Genomic DNA, 19839 nt, shown 5'->3' with positions numbered 1-19839 from the left:
GATTGTCACAGTTAAGAAGAATTGTAGCTATAAATCTAAAGAGCCCTTGTTATAAATGTCTCCATTATGCCCTAGTGTTCCCTCAAATCTATTTGATAAAACCTCTTTTATCATTATATCTTTTCTTTTCACCTTAGTGTTATTTTCATTGTGCTACACTGATTCTCATCACCAATCTTTGCTATTTCTACTTCCTCAGATCTCATCCTATCCAAATTGACTCCTCATACAATGGTGAGGTCCAGTCTTACCTCTATAAGCCTACAACTGACAACCCTGATTGCTCTCCACTGCACCCCATGGTCTCTGTTTTTATTCCCTACATGTACTTTCTCTTATTTATAGTTGGTGCAGTCAAAACACACCTTAGCAACTTACGTAATGATATATCTTCATGGCTTTCTATAATGGCATATGTTGGCTTTCACAGTGATACTATTCAAGATTTATAAGGGTAGGTCCTTTCCACATGAAAAGTGTAAGTGCTTTCATTAGAAATGCATGCATCTGAAGCAGACAGTCCAGAGTTAGATACAAACAAAGCTGTGATATCACATTTACCTTCTCAATATCCCAGAACAATGGTGATTTCTTTTCTTTACTGTCAGAAATAAGGACCTTACCCTTCGAGACAGCAAGAAGGGACCTGGAGAGTATTATGCTAAGTGAAATAAGCCAGTCAGAGAAAGACAAGTATTAAGACTTAAATGGCACTTAGGTCATGAGGACTGTTACTAAGAGCAGTTGATTTAAAGTTTTGCATTAAAACAAACTTATTCTTGGTGGAAGGGGAGACCCTAGCAAAACATTGTGTGTTTTTTTATATCTACATATTGGTTGTCATTGTAGAAAGGACCTTATAGATAGTCATTAAGCTTCACTGCATTTCTTAATGTTTTTTTGGTTCTATCATAAATTGAGATCATGGCATTATGAGGGTATTTATAAAGTTAATATTTTCCAACTCTCATCTGGGTCCATCTTTCCTTGATTTCCTGCTCAGTACATAGAAGAGGCTCATTTGGAATTTGAGAAAACATCCAGAGACTTCTCTGAAAAGCTATACTTGTCCTAAACACATACCATTTCTTAACAGATGTAAGTTTGAAGAGGAAATAACATATACCATAAGCCATTTGGGAATATTCTGTCTCTTAAGGATGACTTACATTTTTCACTTGAGTGGCATGGATGCTAACAGCTTAAACATAAAACTCATCTGTACTCTAGCTCTGAATCATTCCTTCCATGAACTCTGCATGCATTTTTATGATAAACACATACATGTGTATGAAGTATGTGACCTCACTGGCAGTTATCTGCAGTGTCTAGTCCTATTGGCAAATACCCAAGAATTGATTGACACACATCCTATAGAACTAAAGTTAATTAATATGTCTATCAATTCCCAAACGTACTACAGGAAACAGAAAATCTCTTTAATACAGCAATCAGTGACATACACTGTGTGGTCAGAAGGCATTCACTATACAGTAAAAGTAAGTTTTGAAATACAATATTCAAAAGTATAAATATTGCTCTTAAAATGCTAGGAGAGTACAATAAGATCTATTTAGCTAGGGAGTACATTGCAAACTGCTTATCATTTTTAAAAGGAATTGTTAATTTCCTCCAACAAGATCGGAAGCTCTTAAGTGATAAATAGAAGCTTTATTTACTTCAAAAGAGACATCTTTAATTTGGTGGCCATTGGCCATTTGAATTAGTAAGCCCATCATGTCATTTTCTAACAATAGGTTTCAATAATCCTGGGAATTCATGTAAGACAATGAGTTATTTTAAAGAAAGAACACTGCAAAGAAAAAAATGAAAGCAAAGTGTCCATATAATCCATGCTAAAAGCAAAAAACAAAATGTCTTTTTTTTTTTGTATGATAAAATCATTTATAATATGTAAGGACTAGACAGAGTATAAATGAAACTATTTACTTATTTTATGTAGTGCAGGGCAGGTAACAGCAAAGTATACATATTACTTCTAAACTAGAATCTAGGACAAAGATGTGTCATGTTTTTTATCTGAAAAACCATCCTTGTAAATAAAGTTACTAAATGCAAACTTCATGAAAGTCTATGAACTCTAAAAATTCTGCTCTTGGTCTGACTGCTATTTTGTTTCTTTCTCTTACAGTTTTTCCATTACCCTCATTCTTTTCCTAACTGTATGGAGCACACATTGCCTCTGTTATCAAACTCCCCAAATAGCATAACTGTTTAAATCCAAGGGTAGTGTTCTCAGTATCTGTACAGATCAATTTAAAACAGATTCTCTCTTAAGGAAGCTTAAGCACTGAAAATTAAATTTTATGTCATCTAGACAAACTATCTTGATAATTTCTTTTCCAGAATTTCCTAGATAGACTGTCTAGACGGCTCCAAATCCCCTAGGTAATTGCATAATCATCTTTTCACTGACTTCCTAAACAGTCCAGAACAGTATTTCTCAATATACAGTTGCCATAGAAATGAAGCTCAGTGGAGCTTTTAAAGAGGACCTCTCTTAAAGGTTCTGTGCTTCAGAATTTCAGAAAAATCCTTACACCCCAATATTCCACATCAAAGGAGATTTAATAGAATCTTTATTCATTTTTTTCAGTTGAAGAAATGGCCTCATTTGCCTGAATAAATGGCCTGTTTCCAGAACCAGTACCTTTCCATTCCCACTCCACCCATAAGTCAGCAATGAATAATCAATTGATGAGTTGAGAAGGAATATGCTGTGAACTCTACTAAATAGCAACTTCAAAAATGAAACAAAATGGACATTCTTTTGGAAAATGATAAAAATAGGGGAACAATATGGAGTATTTTAATTTAAGGTCATCAATGTCCTCCAAGCTTCAAATTTAAAAATGTAGGAAAATGAGACAAGTGCAGAATCACCTGGCAACAATGAGAGCTCAGTGCCATAATTTGCATGCTCTGATGCAGTGAAGTACGTTTAAGAGGCAAAGTGACAAATACTAACATGAAAGAGAGCAGTGGCCTTCAGTCCTGAGGTGCAAATATATATTTTCAAAATGTTAACTGATATTTTCAGCACCTGCTACCTATTAAACTCTCAGAACAACTCCATGAGGTATGGACCATTCCCTATCACTTTCTAGGTTAGAAACAGAGACAGGAAAAATAAGTAGCTTGCTTTATTTCAAGCATCAAGTATTGAATTGAGATTGGACAAAAGTCCTGCAGTCTGAGGTCAGAGGGCATGCTTTTAACAATGATGGGATTAGAACTCCTTGAGTTTCTACAGCAAAAATGTCAATGGGTTGCTAGGAGGGTTGGAAGGCAATTGGAAGTAAGTAGTCAAACTCTCACTTAAAATATATGAATACTGAGGATCAAAGAGGATTTGTTTAGTTTTGTTTTACACATTGTGAGGCAGAGTCTCAGAGAGGTTAAGTAATTTTCCAATGTCCCATAGCTAGTAGGTTGTAGAACAAGATCAAAGCCAGATGTGACACCATCTAACCTGTGATTGGAGCTCAGCTCTCCTGACTTCATTGCTCTGACAGCATGATGCCTGGCATAAAGATGCATAAAGTACAATATAATATTAGGGAATTCTCTAGAGCTATCTCCAGAGTATTAAAAAAGTGGAGCGATCACTCAAGTCCATTTTCTAGGGCCCCTGATGATAGAAAATGGCCAAATAGGCAAAGTGGGAGAGTGTACCAAGTCTTCAGTACTATGTGCAGGAAATTATTCCTGATTTCACCAATATGAAACAAGCAATTTAAATAAAGCTGCCTTTCCTTAAAGTTAATTTTTTACTTGGGTATGTCTGGCCTGTGTTGCTCAGTGGTTGAACATTGACCTATGAACCAGGAGGTCACGGTTCAATTCCTGGTCAGGGCACATGGTTGCTAGCTCAATCCCCAGTGGGGGGCATGCAGGAGGCAGCCGCCGGACAATGATTCTCTCTCATCATTGATGTTTCTATCTCTTTCTCCTTTCTCCCTTCTTCTCTGAGATCAATAAAAATATATTAAAAAAACACACCTCTTGGCCTGGTTGCAAGTACAGTATACATGCTTGTGCGGAAGAGAAGGAGGAAGGATGTGGTGGGGAAATAGAGAGGCAATTGCCTAAACTGGTTTGACCTGAGGAAAGTGTTTAATCTTCTCAGGCTCAACAAGAAAGTAATAATAATGGTACGTAGTCTAGAAACCACATCTAGACATCTTTAACCTTTTGTACTCAGATGTCAAGTGTGACTCGACACGGTTAGCATCGGTAGCAGCTCATATGTCGAATTGCATTGAATGTATCAATAATTTGAAATATAGAAAAATCCAAATAAATAAGTTTGTATGAAAAGAAACTCCAGTTTTTTATTCTATTGCTGCGCTTTGTAAAATCTGGGGTATTTAAAAAATTAAATCCCGAGTAGAATAAAGGAATCGAGAAAAAAGCAAGCAAGTGCAAAGGGTTAAGGTGTCTTATTTAAAAAAAAAAAAAATGTTACAACACTGTTTTGAGCTCTAAGCCTTTGGGTTGAAAGAATACATTTGTATCACTTTAGGACACCTTAAAAATAATTTGGAGATCCTGGAGTTTAAGTTATAAAGAAGTGGCTAACATGTAAATTATATTTTATCTTTAGGGTTCCAGAAATATCCTGGGAACAAATCCTTTATTTGTAAAGTATTTCTGAATTCCAATTTGGAAGAAAACTCTGTCACAAATGATTTTCTCACTGCATAAATGCGTTTATTCTTAGGATTTTGAGCCAGAAGTTATAAAAGGGCTTATAATTGAAGGATATTGGTAAGCCCAATTCATGAAACTACTTTCAATATTAGTAACTTTTCCTTTCAATATTCCCCTAATTTCAGCTTTTCCTTAAATTTACCTCATTTTAATCTCCTCACCAAATTTTCTCACTAAGACATCTTTTAGGAATCATAAACATATTAAAGAAACATTTTTCCATATCACCACTATAATAGCCAAAAATATAAAAATATCACTGAGCTGATATTTTTGTATGAAAATAACTGAGGTCAAACATGAGAGCAGATCGCTGTGCACATGTATGGCATTCTTTTATAATCCCCAAGCAGAAGAAAACAACTGGGGTGGCAGACACTTCTGACTGAGGGTGGAAATGGAGGGGAAAGCTGGCAATAAAAAAATGAAGGGGAAAACGGCGCGCACTCAGCCGGCTGACATCTGCCACACATGCAAAATGGATTTGACTCCGTCATCCAGGGCGAAAGCAAGTGCTTTCTTCCTTCCTTCCTCCTGTTCCATAGTTAGCCTTGAGTGATGGTCTCATTGTTTTTGCATTCACAGATTAAAATGAAAAGCAGCATCTGAATTTGAAGTAGTTCTCACTGAATATGAACCAGAAGTTAAATGAGCTGAAGAAATCAGTAATGAAGCATTTGAATAGGAAGGGGTCAAGGACATACACTATTTTTTTTTAAAAGCCAGCTTTACCTCAGGATGATGTCCAATTTCAACGTAGGTGCAAATCGGATGAAAAGCCCCCGTGCCACAGGCGTACAAGTGAGTCTGATTGTACGCTTTAAGCACCTTGATGAAATTAGCACATTCTTTCTGTAAGACAAAAGGAAAAGCAGTGAGTTCTAGCAGGCAGCATGCCTGAGGTATCCTCTAGGGTGCTGAGTATGATTGAACAGATTTTTTTGTGTCCTTTTCATGGCATTAGTAGGGATTATTATTCTATTGTTTGCTCATATTTTTATATGAACTGAAAACATTGAAGTTCTTAGACTTCCAGTGGGATGGGGGTCGCTAAATAAAATATTTTGTTGTATGAACTCTTTTAATAAAAATATTTGTAATTTATTTATTCAAAAGTAGAATAAATGTAGATAACCAATCTATAATCAAAGGTACATTTTCTAGAAATGAGATAAACGGAAAGTGATTTGATTAATCAATAAATTAGGTAAATAATCCAAAGGTGATTTTTTTAAAAAATCAGCTTTGAATTTAATTTTAGAAAAGGAAAACAAAAGTAAAGATAATATGCACTTCTTTTAAACATGAAGTTTAATATCAATAGTAACCCATGATGATGGGCAGTCGACTTTGAACTTCGGAAGCACTGCTTGCTAGTGAGCTCTATAGACCCTAAGAAGTTAGGGGCACCTTCTCCTGCAAATGTCGCTTTAGCCTCAAAGACAATTCGGGTATATTTAAGGTAAGATAAAGATGTTAGAGTTTGGAGTATCTATAGGCTAAAGGATGTTTTGTAGAGCAAGTATAATTACAAAGTACTTTCAGAAAGTTCATGGACATCCTGAACTCATACATGAAACTCCCTGCCTAATGAGTCATGGATTTCCCAGGGGGAAAAAAAGAAAAACTATTAGTGATGAGTACATTCTAGTCATGTTTTAGTATTATTTATAGAAGTTTAGACATGCCTGGAAAGTTATTTTCTGAATAAGATATCAAATAAGAAATAAAATGGATAAAATTACTTATATTCTTTCTATAGATTGTATTCTATCTGTAAATCCTATGGAAGAAAATACTTTTCTATGAGCATACAGGAATATCAGCCTTTTGTCCCTGTGGAGGAAAGATTTGAGGGAAATCTCAGATATTCATAATATAAGTTGAATAATTTTATTATCCCAAAAGTTCAGAGCAAGAAAGACTCAATTTTAACAAAATATTTTAAATAGATGAACTATATCAATATTGTAAAAGAAAACTCAAAATAGCTTAAAAATGTTATGGGCTACTATCAAGTCACAAATCCTAAAAATTGAATATTTTAGGAAAATACGAGTTCATCATAGAATATATAACATCCATTGAAAAATTTACAAATGAGTATTTATGTGATAAATAAAACTGCACTAAAAAAGTATTCTGTTATTGATCATACACTTAATTAGTTTTGTGTTTTTATTTATAAAGATTTGGAATTAAGACCCAAATATGGAACTAGAAGTGCAGGCAAAGAGTAAAAGCCGACTATAGTGCAAACACGTTGGGAAGTATTATCGCGATTGGGTTGGTCCTAGCACTGTAACACGCCAAAAGTCACTCCCTGTGACAGGTGACTTACAAAGGGAGAGCTCAGAAAGCACTGGGCCTTGTGTAGTCAGTGGGAGTTTATAACTGAGGTGTTACAATAACTTGAGTACATTTCCACACCACATCTGTATTCTGTGCTTGCAGCCAATGATTGGGTCTTAACTCTATTGTCTCCATAAAAGAAACGGGGCAGACAACCAAATGAACAGAATAATTGATATTTAAATTCAAATAATTGCTTCCCATCAGCACAGATTTTTTCCAGGATGAAACCTGAGGATGTCTTATAAATAAATATATTATCCTCAAACTGAATTAGAGCTATTTAAAGTAAAATATATAACTTTCAAATTAGGACTCCTGATGCTTTCTTAACATATGCTGAGTAGTTTAGGAGAGTCACTACAATCAACATCTAATTTTCCCCACTATTATTGCTACCTCGATCCTGAATTTTACTTGTGTCTGGTAATACATTAAAAACATAAAATTAAGCTCTGAAACCAACGGATTTTTCAAGTTGCTATGAAGAAACATTTCCTAGCATAAAGGGTATGTGGATCGCAGCCATGTTTCACTTTGAACATGGTACATCTTAGGAAAAACTGTGAAGCAGATATAACAACTTCCAAGACTCTTAGCAACAAACTCCCTGTTCTGTAACAGTTTCTCCTCTTTCCCCAAGAGAATAGGGCATGAATGCTTGGGCAGTGGAACGAGGTTGTGGAGAGGGAAATAGCTGATAAACTCATTTACAAATGAAGCATTCATGAGTCTTACCCAAAGGATTTATCTGTGTTTTAAAGAAAATTCAGTCATTTGTGAAGAACTCATTTTCAGGAAAATGCTTTGTTGTATCCCTTTCTTGGAAACATGTATGTGGCCACACAGTCACATAAAGATAGCCATCCCTGATTGTGGCTCAATATTCAAGATTATATATAACCACCTCCATCACCATATGTTGAAACCAAAAAATTGGCTGTGTGTATATTGGTAAGAAAATGAATATCCTAATAAATAATAGCGGTAGTCCCAGAGGGATGTCTTGTTCATTTTAGAAAAGAGCAGAATTTCAGTTTCTCTGCCATGTCTTTAAAGATTCTCATGCAATTTTGAATACAAAACCTAATTCTCTGATCCCATTAGTAGTACCTACGTGCATCCTGGAAATAAGAGAATAGACTAATTCTTCATAATAAAAAACAAAAGGGAGGAAATACCGTCCAAGCACAGACATTTATGAACACAAATGTCCCACGTCACCTCTGTAAACATTATGAATTCTAAAATCATAGAAATCATTGGTTCTTATCTCTTATAGATTGTGTAACTGATTGGCAAAAAGTAGTGATTGAAGAACTCTCAGGGTTCTTGAAAAAGATGGAATAGAGCTACACTGAACATAATAATTTTAATTTGTTCTCTATTAACTGTCAAAGAAGAACTTCTATGATGTCAACTGTTCCTCTACCAAGCAGCTAAAGAAAAATAAATAAATAAATAAATAAATAAATAAATAAATAAATAAATAAATAAATAAATAAATAAATGGCAGAACCAGGGCTGTGAAATCTGGCAAATGTTTCACACCATTCTCACCAGGGAGTATGCTGATAACAGAGTCTATCTGTGCTACAAAGCAACTAGACCCGCCCTATTGGCCTTAGGCCTGGAAGGATCCCTTTCATTTCCCCACTGAACTCTCCCAGTTGGCAGTAGGTTGTATTGTTGCCGTGCCCAGGGGCTAGTTCAATATTATTTTGAAGTGAAGGTTGAGGCGAATAAAATGGAGAGAGAGAGAGAAATTTCCTGGGTGTATAGTGTGCTAAGACTGAACTGAAACAAAAAAAAATGAATTGAATACTTTCAAAATTGGCTAAAAATCACTTCAAGAAAACTCATCAACAATAATGGAGTGGAAACAATGAATTAAAAGAACTGGACAGAAAAAAGAACGCACACCCAAAACTTGACAGAAACATGGTTGGTAAGGATTTGTTCTTTAAACAGAAAACCTACATAAAAGAGTATCAATCCTGTCATTCATTTGCCTTCTTTTCCCTAGCTTATTGCTGCCAAGGTTTTCGAGTGTCCCAAAACAGGATATTCACTTTATTTGGAAGCAGCCTGGACATTCCATTATAAAAAGGAAGCGTGGCAGAAAAAGGAAACACACTTCACACATTTCTGCTCTAGGGAGACAGAAGAAGAGTGTTTCTGACCTTTTCTTGAACCATGACGGTTCTTAAAACTCAGAATGTAATGTACTTTTTGGCATTAGACTACTGCACTGCTTTGCTCAGCACGGGCGGATTTACAACGTAATAAAGGGAATGTAATCAGTTGAAAATGAATTCATTTTCAAACCTTGCTCCTTTTTGGAATTTAAGTTGACATACCCAGGCAAGTTTAGCAACAACTTGGCTTTTTGAGAGTCAGGCAACCATTACTGACCTCTTATTTTACTGAAATGTACTCCAGACCCACAGCATTATGAATTGTTAACTTAGCCTAGAAGTAAACATAAGGGCAGTCATAAACCAGTAAACCCCAGGGCCACACCTGAAGAGCAATGATTCATCATCCTCAGTGACAAACCATTTGCACTTATTTTTATTTTTTTTAGGATTTCCAGTCCTTTCGGATCAAATGTGTAATTTCAGAGGAATTATACATTGAGATATTAGCCTGGAAAAATAAATTAGAAAGAAAATGTCTACTCCCAGAAAATGATATAGGAGCCAAATGCACAGTGATTCAAAAACAAACATTACAAATATGTAGCACTGATTAGACTCTGTTACACAGTCTTTCCCGCACGGTTACAAAAATAAAGTCCATCCATCTGTCAAAACAACTGCTCCATGCATGAAAATTAAAGGGAATTGAGGTGTTTTTAACTAACTTCCGATAATTATACTTTTCACAAAAGAATATAATTTACCTCCAATTCCAATTACCTCCTTGCATGTTCTTAAATTATGGATGGAACAGTGAAATTTTGCTATAAATAAGAGAAAAAAAAGGAGAGAAGACTGTGAAAATGAACAATCTCTATTCAAATATATTCAGTTCATGATTAAATCTAACAACTTGTTCTGGTACAAATATAAATTAGCCCAAAATGAAGGGGTATAGTACAGCATTGCCTCAGGTCAATGAACAGTCATTTAAAAAGAAGAAAAAAAAAGTCTATATCCCATCTGCAGTTTATGTAGAAACATTTTAACGCATGATCTTGCAGCTGGGAAAGTCTTTCCCTATAATGATGGGTAGATTCATTTCTGCATGAAAATCCATTAATAAGCTTAATTTCTGAAGTTAATCTATTGACTTTTTTTTTCCTCTGGTCCATTTATTTAGCAAGCTAGCTGAATACTAGAATCTTCATACCAAAGTAGTAATCCGTGAGATTGTTCCTGTCACTCACTTCATCCCTCTCTCTATTTAGGCTGCTCCATACTTATCTAACAATAAGGTTTCATATCTTTTTTTCTTTTAACACTGTGCTGACATCAGACCATCCATAATCATGTCTTCCTAATACCTTGACATTCACTGAAGGATGTTAGAAATCTCTTCTTTAAAGGGACATATCTATTGAAACTAAGATTTCACTATCTTCTAATTACAATATTAGCCATCTAATGTTGAATTTGTAACTTGAGTTTTAAACAACTGTCATATGAAATGGTGTGTAGGCTGTTTTGTCTTTCTTGGGAGATATTTTTACCTTCACTATTAAGAAGGATGGCATAGTAAAATCAACTGACCTTTCCACCTTAATGTTTTGTTTTAATGAGAGAGAATTTTTTCTTTAATTCTGATGTAACTAGGACAACAAAATTGGCATTATTTCATGGCTAGTTATTTAAATATACGTCTATTCATATTACTGAACCATATCATCTTTAAACTTATATTAATTGAAAAATAAATTTAAAGTGGTTTGAATGATGTGATAAACTAAGTAAAGACCCCTGCACTAAGCTACCAAATGATTTTACTGAAATGCTCATTTCAGTCAAATGTCCCATTTGACTGGTTTTATGCCTCCAGATGGACTGTTTGTTTTGAAGTTTTAGAAATTCTGCTTAAGATTTTATAAATTTTTTTTTCAAATTACTTGAAACTTTCAAACTTGGTCAAAATGATTATACATACAGCCACCATAGACCATGATATTAACAAAAGTTGCCCAATGTATTTCTCTTCTATTTAATAATTTTGAATAATTTCACTTTGAAATTCCATATGGACCAGAGAAGTTGATAATTTCTCCTGTTTGGCTTATATTTTCTTTTCTATTGTGCTATAAATACCATCATCACATTTGTACCATTCACTGGCTTTGATTGTGGATGGTCCCTAATATGCACCTCCATAAACTTTCTTCATCTCGTATTTCCAAAGCTCACATTAAATCTATGATATGATCGTTAGTGTATCCCCAGAAACAAGTAAAATTTCATTCAGGAAGATTATCAAGTGAATAAAGAAGCAAAATACCAATGACAACTATTAGAAACTATTCCTTCCAGCAACTTGGAACAACCTGCTACCTATGTAGTGAGAAGACATTTGCCAAAACCCTGTTCCCAGAGGAATTGTTCAAATCATTCTAATGAAACTTACAGAGTATAAAATTCTTACTGTACTCTAAAAACAAGTATGTAAACTGATGTGTGGGTGAAATATGGTGTCCACTTAAATCTAAATATTCATTTGTCAATCAATGACAAACATTTGAATTTCATTTCAGCCATTTAAGGATATAATGGAAATTTCTAATAAAGAGGAACACAATTCAAAAATCTCCAAGCCCTCTGGAAGTTTATATATAATGCTTCTATTACAAGTGTTAGACTTACTTTGCCAATATATACTTAAAATGCATTTAAATTTTAATCCTGAATCTAAAAGAGTTCCAAAAATGTGTGTGTGTGTGTGTGTGTGTGTGTGTGTGTGTGAATGAGACTTGATGACAATTCAGTCACAATGATTACCATCATATTTTGTTTTATTAGCAAAACATATGAATTAAAAATAAGAATAAGCCCTGACCGGTTTGGCTCAGTGGATAGAGCATCAGCCTGCAGACTAAAGGGTCTCAGGTTCAATTCCGGTCAAGGGCATGCACCTTGGTTGTGGGCACATCCCCGGTGGGGAGTGTGTGGGAGGCAGCTGATCAATGTTCTCTCTCATCGATGTTTCTAACTCTCTCTCCCTCTCCCTTCCTCTCTGTAAAAAATCAATAAAATATATTTTTTTAAAAAGAAAAAAATAAGAATAAGACCTAGTTTCTAAGGTAATTTTAATGGTAAAGCTTCATTTCACATATATATCTCTTACCTAAGACACAAAACTAGTTAGTCCAATTACTTTGAAATATGTATTTCATATCCAAATATGAGTTACATACATAAGCTAATAAAAGCAATTCATGAAGAACAACACCAAGTACATATAGCAAGCTTTCAATAAGTGTTAGCTATTATTCCTACTACTGCCACTTTTGAATGTCCAATTAAAACAATAATCCTATTTAGTTTACCTGAAATTTACCCCCAAGCAGCAATATACTCACATCTTGGTGCACATGAAAATCTGTGCTTATTTCTCTGATATTTAATAAATAAGGCATTCACTGGCCTTCATAAAAGATAAGTTATCTCTACCTGAAGTGTCATCAAATTTCACCATGGGAATCATGTTTTAAAATGAATAAACTGACTATCATCTTTCATTTGTGAGATCACCTTGATTGTCCACAAAAAAACAGTTGTAATCCATACTGTCAAGAACTGTGAAGGGTCTGTGATTTTTGTCTTACTTGTAAAAGAAGTTACCCTGGCACAGTGTCATGGATGCTGGCAGAAGATATATGTCTCCCCGGTCAGAGATAAAAGACTTCATTGCAGAAATGGCAGTACTCAGAGTATCAACATTTCTTATGCCAGTTCCTCAAGCTCCAATTCCCTCTGGACAGTGAGAAAAGAGCCAGGTGACACTGGCAAATGCATTTAGTTGTATTACAGGAGAAAAACCCTGGGTGGAGGGAACCTGAATATTTCATAGCAGTCAAAGCATACTGGAACTTGAGGGAGGCATTTTGTTAATTTTACTGGACAGGAAGCAAACCTGTCCTTTGTGCCAATGGAGACACTATCTCTACTTCTCAAGGCTGTTTGCAAACCAGCCTTTTGCTTCACAGAGAGACAGTGCCTTCCAAGTCTCTTCACTGTACAAATACCCCTAAATATAGTCTGCAAAATAGGCAGTTAGTACTTTTTTCTCATCAGGTGCGCAGAAGTGTGAGAGACCTATGAAAAATTTTATTCTAATAATTATACATAGGATTTAGAGATGTAATGAATCTTATGATTGACTTTTGTAGAATGAGGAGGTTATTCTAACTATCCATTTAATAAATTTCTATAAGTCCTTGAAGTCTCTAAAATAAAATAAAAATATTAAATGCGTTGTCAATTTTGATCTTCGAAAAAGTAAATGATATTCAAGGACTAACATGCATTTGGGCCTGCATTGCAACTTAAGATGCTTGGGTAGCATCAACATTTCAATTGCATTCATATGGCAAAAATTAGTGTTGCTAAGGTCCTGCAATTTGAGCCAGAATAATTTGACAAAATGTTATCATCTATGATAGCATCAAAAGTGAGTAATAACAACTAAGGACAAAATTATAAAAATAAATCCCTCAAGAATTTCAAAAATGTCCCAAAATTCAGGTGCATGAAATATTACACTTTGAAATGGATCCAACAATAGGAATGTTATGAGAATCTGATTTTTTTGTTCATCTCAGATGGTTGAGATTTTGATTTCCAATGATATTCAAAATATTTCTAACAGTCATACGGTTGCCATTTGGTTTTATGGCAACAGTGCAAAGAGGGATGATTTAATAGGATAAACAAAGAAGAGTCAGAGAGCGAGTGATTCGAAACAGATTCTTTTACCAGTTTAGCATGTATTCAGTTTTCACTTGCAAAACAGGGTCAAGGAAGTTAATCCCCCAATAGGAATGTTATTGTGAATAACAAAGTGGATTTTAAGCATCAGGGCTACATAAAAAATGCAAGTAAAGTGGATAATAGCAGTCAGAATGGACATATGTGGATTGCATTTATTTTCTTATTCAGGGTCTCTGTTCAATAATATAATATATTATATAAATTTTTTTTTTCAAATTACAACTCTCAAGTAACAACAATGGAAAAGTTCATGAGTAGTTCACTCCTATAGTATAGAAAAACCACAACAAAGGTTAACCTACAACACCAAGAAAAGAAGGCATATTGGTATATATCCTGTATATTCACTTCTACAAGAGGAAAAAATAAATTTAGATTAATGTTGTTGTCAGAAATGTCATCAGCAGCCTCAGACACATGCATGCGTGCTCTCTCTCGAGAGACACAGAGCAGGGATATAAGTGATTGTGTCTTAGGCTGCAGATTCCCTCTTTACCACAAAGTCCATCTTTGTGGAATAGCTGCTCGAATTGCAGTTGCTGACTTAACATATGTGTTTGATGCAGAACTGAGCCATGAGAAATGAAGGTTTGCATCTTCCCAGATGCCTGGGAGAATGAAGAAAGGGTTCAACTTTCTGTATGATGTTACACTCAGTGACACAATCTTCGCCCACTCTCAAGGTACATAATGTTAGCCAGCGTCTTTGCCCTGCTTTTCTTATTGTATTTTCCTACTGAATCCTTGCATCTGAATCTAATACTGAGAGGAGAGCACTTCCCCCAGGACTGTTTGTTTAAAGGAGCCTTATTTCCGGAGGGCTTTCTGAGAGAACACTGAAGCCCAAAGAGAAAGGGTAAACTCAGGTTCCAGAAACCAAAGAGAGCACTCAAGGAGGTCATTAGTTTACTTTTCTATAAATGCTCAGGTCAGTTCCTATTTTGGTTACAATTCTATCTTGGAGTCCCGATGGCTGCAAAAACCACTCAAGCCTCATTCTTGTGGTTTTCAGCATCACAAGAGCTCTTTGAAAGGAATCACTGTCCATAAGTCACAGCTGACTATTATTTCCTCAAGAGTGCAGAATTTCCATCAAACTGTCCATGTATCACTTCAAAAATCAGGTGCTGAATGAAAATTATAAAAAAAACCTCTTTACCTTTCATCTTTCTTCCCAAGTGATTATTTCAGAAATTATTGGTAAAAATAAGATGCTATTTATTTAAAAATGTTTATTAAGGAAGAAATGTTACAAATCCCAGGGAGTCAACTAATTGCTATTCTAAAATTACATTAGAAAGAAATGAAAAAAAATATTGGTCTTTATTTGAATAATCCAAAAATATTCAATCAATGCCATATATCTTATTTAAATGAAATAGACATGTAAATTGAAGTACATAAATGAGGTTATTTAAAAAATAAAATAAATTTTAATAAAATAAATTATAAATGCATAAAATATATTTTGAATAATAGGTCAGTAGAAAGTAATATTAAAGAAATGGATTACTAGAAAAATAGTATAAAATACATTTTACTATGTAAATATATTTTTGTGTTTGGTGTTTAGAACAAGAGGAAAATGCATTTTTTTTCTTAAACTAAAATATCTAAAAATCTTTTAGGTTTTCCTTTCATTCGATAAGTGTTATAAAAGAGAACTTAAAATCCACAACAATTAAATTGATTTAGTGCATACCATAAAGAAATAACAAAGACAAAGACTCTATCATATTACATTAATTAGTTGATTTTGCAAAGATTGGTTTGGCTAATATTACCATACCATTGAACTTTTAAAAATTTACATCTCTCAATGGACATATAATTACCTATCTTTACCATAACATATGAAACATGATTTATACATTTTCAGAATCTTTATTACAAGGTACTATAAAATGATGTCTTAGTTCCTTTTAATTTAGTTTTATAAAAACCATAAGCATTTTCAGTAAGCCAGGAAAATATAATAAATTTACCCTTCTTAGAGAGAAAACCTCTGAGGTCATGATCAGGACTACCCATACAGTATTTTGAGGATCATGACTATATTGCAGCTGCTGAATTAACTGCATCTGGGCTCACACTAGACTCTCTCATTATACAGTATTGATAGCAGAGTTGTGGGGTGGGGGGCAAGACCAAACTAATTTCACTTAGAAACTGTCTAAGCAATATATACAAATAATAACAACAATAATAGTTAATATTTGTATTGTGCATTATGGTTTATGTCATAATTTTACTTGTGATTGTTTGAGTTCTAAAGGAATTCTGTGAGCTAGATATTATGATAACACCAGAGTAGATAAGGTATTTTTTTTTTTCAAATCTCTATTGTTTAATAGGCAAGTTAAAACACATATATGCCACAGGACTCCAAAAACTTTATCAGAGGCACAGAAATTTTGATCTTTGCTTCTAGGATAATATTCAAAATACTCCAAAATGTTAGAATAAAAAAAATTAATGTACTTGCTCAAATACAATGAATAATTGGGAATATCAACATATAAGGAAAAGAAGGAAGCAAGGAAGGAGGGAAGGAAGGTTTGAAGGAAGGAAGAAAAAGAAGAATGGAGAAAAATAGGGAAAGAAAAAAGAAAATTGAAGGAAAGAAAAAAGAAAGGAATAAGAAGAAGACAAGAGGGGTAGTTTAATTATGATGACTCAGAGGCAAAAATATTTCATATAATTCAAAAGGAATTCAAGAAAAATTAATGTATTAAAGCCAATCTGTACAAAGATTGTCTTAAATATATGTGCTACAAAACTGTATTTTGTTATCTTTTGCATATATATAAGTAATCAAAGGGAACATAGTTTTGCTTTGTTTAGGCTTGTTGGTATTTTACTTACTTTATATAAAACTGTCAGTACTTTACATAATAATAACAATATACAAAATTAACTATTATTTTGTTTCTAAAGAGTATTTAAATTCAGAAGTAAAGAATGGTGTTAAGATAACACAGCAACAATGATTATCCTACCTAATAAAAGAGTAATATGCAAATTGACCGCACCTTCGCTATGCCCAAACCACGCCCACCAGCCAATCAGGGTGAGTATGCAAATTAACCCAACCAAGATGGTGGTTAATTTGCATACATAGGCGCCCTGAGCGGACCCCTTGCGACGGATAGCAGGGAGCTGGTGTCTGCTCTGGTACCAGGCCAAAATCCTCCACCAGAGGCTTTTGACCTGGAGCACAAGTGGATCCCCTGCAATCGATCACAGAGAGCTGGGGGTTGCTTCGGCCTGGTGCAGGAGTGGCCCCTGCAATCGATCACAGGGAGCTGGGGGTTGCTTTGGGTTGGTGCAGGAGTGGACCCCCTGTAATTGATCACAGGGAGCTGGGTGTCCGCTCTGGCCCCAGGCCAAAAGCCTCCGCCAGAGGCTTTAGGCTTGGTGCACGAGCAGACCCCCTGCAATTGACCACAGGGAGCTGGGGGTTGCTTCGGCCTGGTGCACCAGTGGACCCCCTGCGATCAAACGCAGGAAGCTGGGGTCCGCTTCAGCACCAGGCCGAAATCCTCTGCCAGAGGCTTTCGGCCTGGTGCATGAGCAGACCCCCTGCAATTGATCGCAGAGAGCTGGGGGTTGCTTCGGCCTGGTGCACCAGCGAACCCCCTGTGATCGATCTCAGGAAGCTGGGGTCCACTCCGGCTCCAGGCTGAAATCCTCCGCTGGAGCTTTTGGCCTGGTGCATGAGCGGACCCCCTCCGATTGATCGCAGCGAGCTGGGTGTCCGCTCTGGCCCCAGAGCAGACCCACTGCAATCGATCGCAGGGAACTGTGGGTTGCTTTGGCCTGGTGCACGAGTGGATCCCCTGTAATCGATCACCTGGGCAGGGAACTGGGGGTCTGCTTTCGGCCTGGGCAGGAGGGGACCCCCTGAGATTGATTGCAGGGAGCTGGGGGTCCACTCCTGCCCAAGAGGCTTTCGGTCTGGGCAGGCCTGGGCAGGGGCTGAGCTGGTGATCAGAGGGAGCTGGAAGGGTCTGTCCAGGCCTAAAGCTTCAGCCAGAGGCTTTAGGCCTGGGCAGGGCCCATCTCTCGATTGGTGTGAACTATAGAGGAAACACCTTTTCTGACTGCACATTGGCTAAGCTTCCTGTATGCCACTGACAATATTCTTAGTAACTTGGGTAATAAGAATCCAAAAAGGTGATCTAGGGTTTTTCCACCACACTTCTGGAGAAAAAAATGAAGGTCCGCTGCTAGAGGGCTAAGAAATGTCATATCCTGCCCTAGCTGGTTTGATTCAGTGGATAATGCCTTGGCCTGCAGACAGCAGGGTCTGGGTTCGATTCTGATCAAGGACATGTATCTAGGTTGCAGGCTCCTCCCTGGCCGGGGCCCAGATCAGGGCTCATGCAGGAGGCAACCAATCAAAGTGTTCCTCTCACTTTGATGTTTCTCTCTGTCTTTCCCTTTCTCTTCCACATTCTCTAAAAGTCAATGGAAACATATCCTTAGGCAAGGATAAGAAAGAAAGAAAGAAAGAAAGAAAGAAAGAAAGAAAGAAAGAAAGAAAGAAAGAAAGAAAGAAAGAAAGAAAGAAAGAAATCCATATCTTATGAAAGACACATCTTGAAAATGCCTAAAGAAAGTTGTCATTTTTTCTTGGTGAAGGGACTGGAGTCCGAGTTGATGAAAACACCTTGGTGGCTGCGGTGACTGGTGGTGGCTGCAGCAGCGGGATGATGGGGCTGGTGCCTTCCCATGATCACCCCGGTTGCCTCCCACAAAGGGAGGCCTGTGGGGCGCTGGCCTAAGCCATCAGTAGGACATCCCTTGAGGGCTCCCAGTATGTGAGAGGGGGCAGGTTGGGCTGAGGGACCCCTGACCCCCAGTGCACGAATTTCGTGCACCGGGCCCCTAGTAGAGTAATAAATTACTATGTGCAATTACTAAAATTATTTAATAGATTGATACTCACCAGAATATCTTTTCCAGCCCACTTGCATTCATCCCTTCTGGTGTAAGATACTGGCCACACAATCTAAGGGCAGAGAAGAAACATTGTTTTATGCCAATTAAGTTCTATTAGTACTAGATCCAACATTATAGTCTGTCAAACCAAGTTGGGGCAACTGAGATAAAGAGAGTTCCATAAAGCATTATGTGACAGGGACCTTTCAGTGTAGACTATGTAGTGGCTTCAGTTAATTTGTTTTATCTTAAATCACTCACTGTTCATGTACCCAGGTGGCTTTGCTGTATATGAGAGCTGAGCAACACAGATTCAGGTAGTCAATACAGGCATGCCTTATTTTCTTGTGCTTTGCTTTATTATGCTTCACATATGTTGTGTTTTTTTACAAATTAAAGACAAGACCCTCCACCATCAAAAGATTTTGGCCCATTTAATTGGGACACCTGTTTTATTACAGAGGCCTAGAACCAAACCTGCGGTATCTCTCAGATATGCCTGTAGAACTAATCAATGTGTAGTAGAAAGAATTCTAAGGCAGGCTGGGGAGAGAGATATTATCTTGAGAGGAGGTGAGAATCTAGTGGAAGAGATTGATTGCTCTGGATCCATTTCCCTAATCCAAATCTCAGCATGACATGCTAGAACAAACAGCTAATAGGATCAGAAAAACCCATATTAGAAAGAATTTTTTTTTTAATAGGTAAGAGTAGCTTTATTTTACTTTCAGGAGATAAAGGGGAAATGAAGCTGGATAGATAGCTCTAAAAATAATCACTCTTTTTACTGTAAGCAAAACAGACTAATTAAGAAATAATTGTCTTTGTTTTCATCCCTAATATTTGGTCT

The 19839-nt window shown here is 36.2% G+C and overlaps 1 protein-coding gene across 2 annotated transcripts in view; it reads right to left on the bottom strand.

Annotated features, from left to right (window-relative positions):
- SEMA3A (semaphorin 3A) overlaps window positions 1-19839 on the bottom strand; it is a 196674-nt gene that overhangs the window by 121860 nt on the left and 54975 nt on the right. For both annotated transcript variants that reach the window (XM_028157967.2, XM_054726411.1), the window contains 2 exons: window positions 18997-19059; window positions 5467-5586 (listed from right to left, as the gene is read on the bottom strand). In XM_028157967.2, coding sequence (XP_028013768.1) covers window positions 5467-5586; window positions 18997-19059 — 183 coding nt within the window. The remainder of the gene's footprint in view (window positions 1-5466; window positions 5587-18996; window positions 19060-19839) is intronic.

Source organism: Eptesicus fuscus, chromosome 14 (assembly GCF_027574615.1).
Source record: "Eptesicus fuscus isolate TK198812 chromosome 14, DD_ASM_mEF_20220401, whole genome shotgun sequence".
NCBI lineage: Eukaryota > Metazoa > Chordata > Mammalia > Chiroptera > Vespertilionidae > Eptesicus > Eptesicus fuscus.
This window is presented reverse-complemented; position numbering and strand designations above follow the sequence as displayed.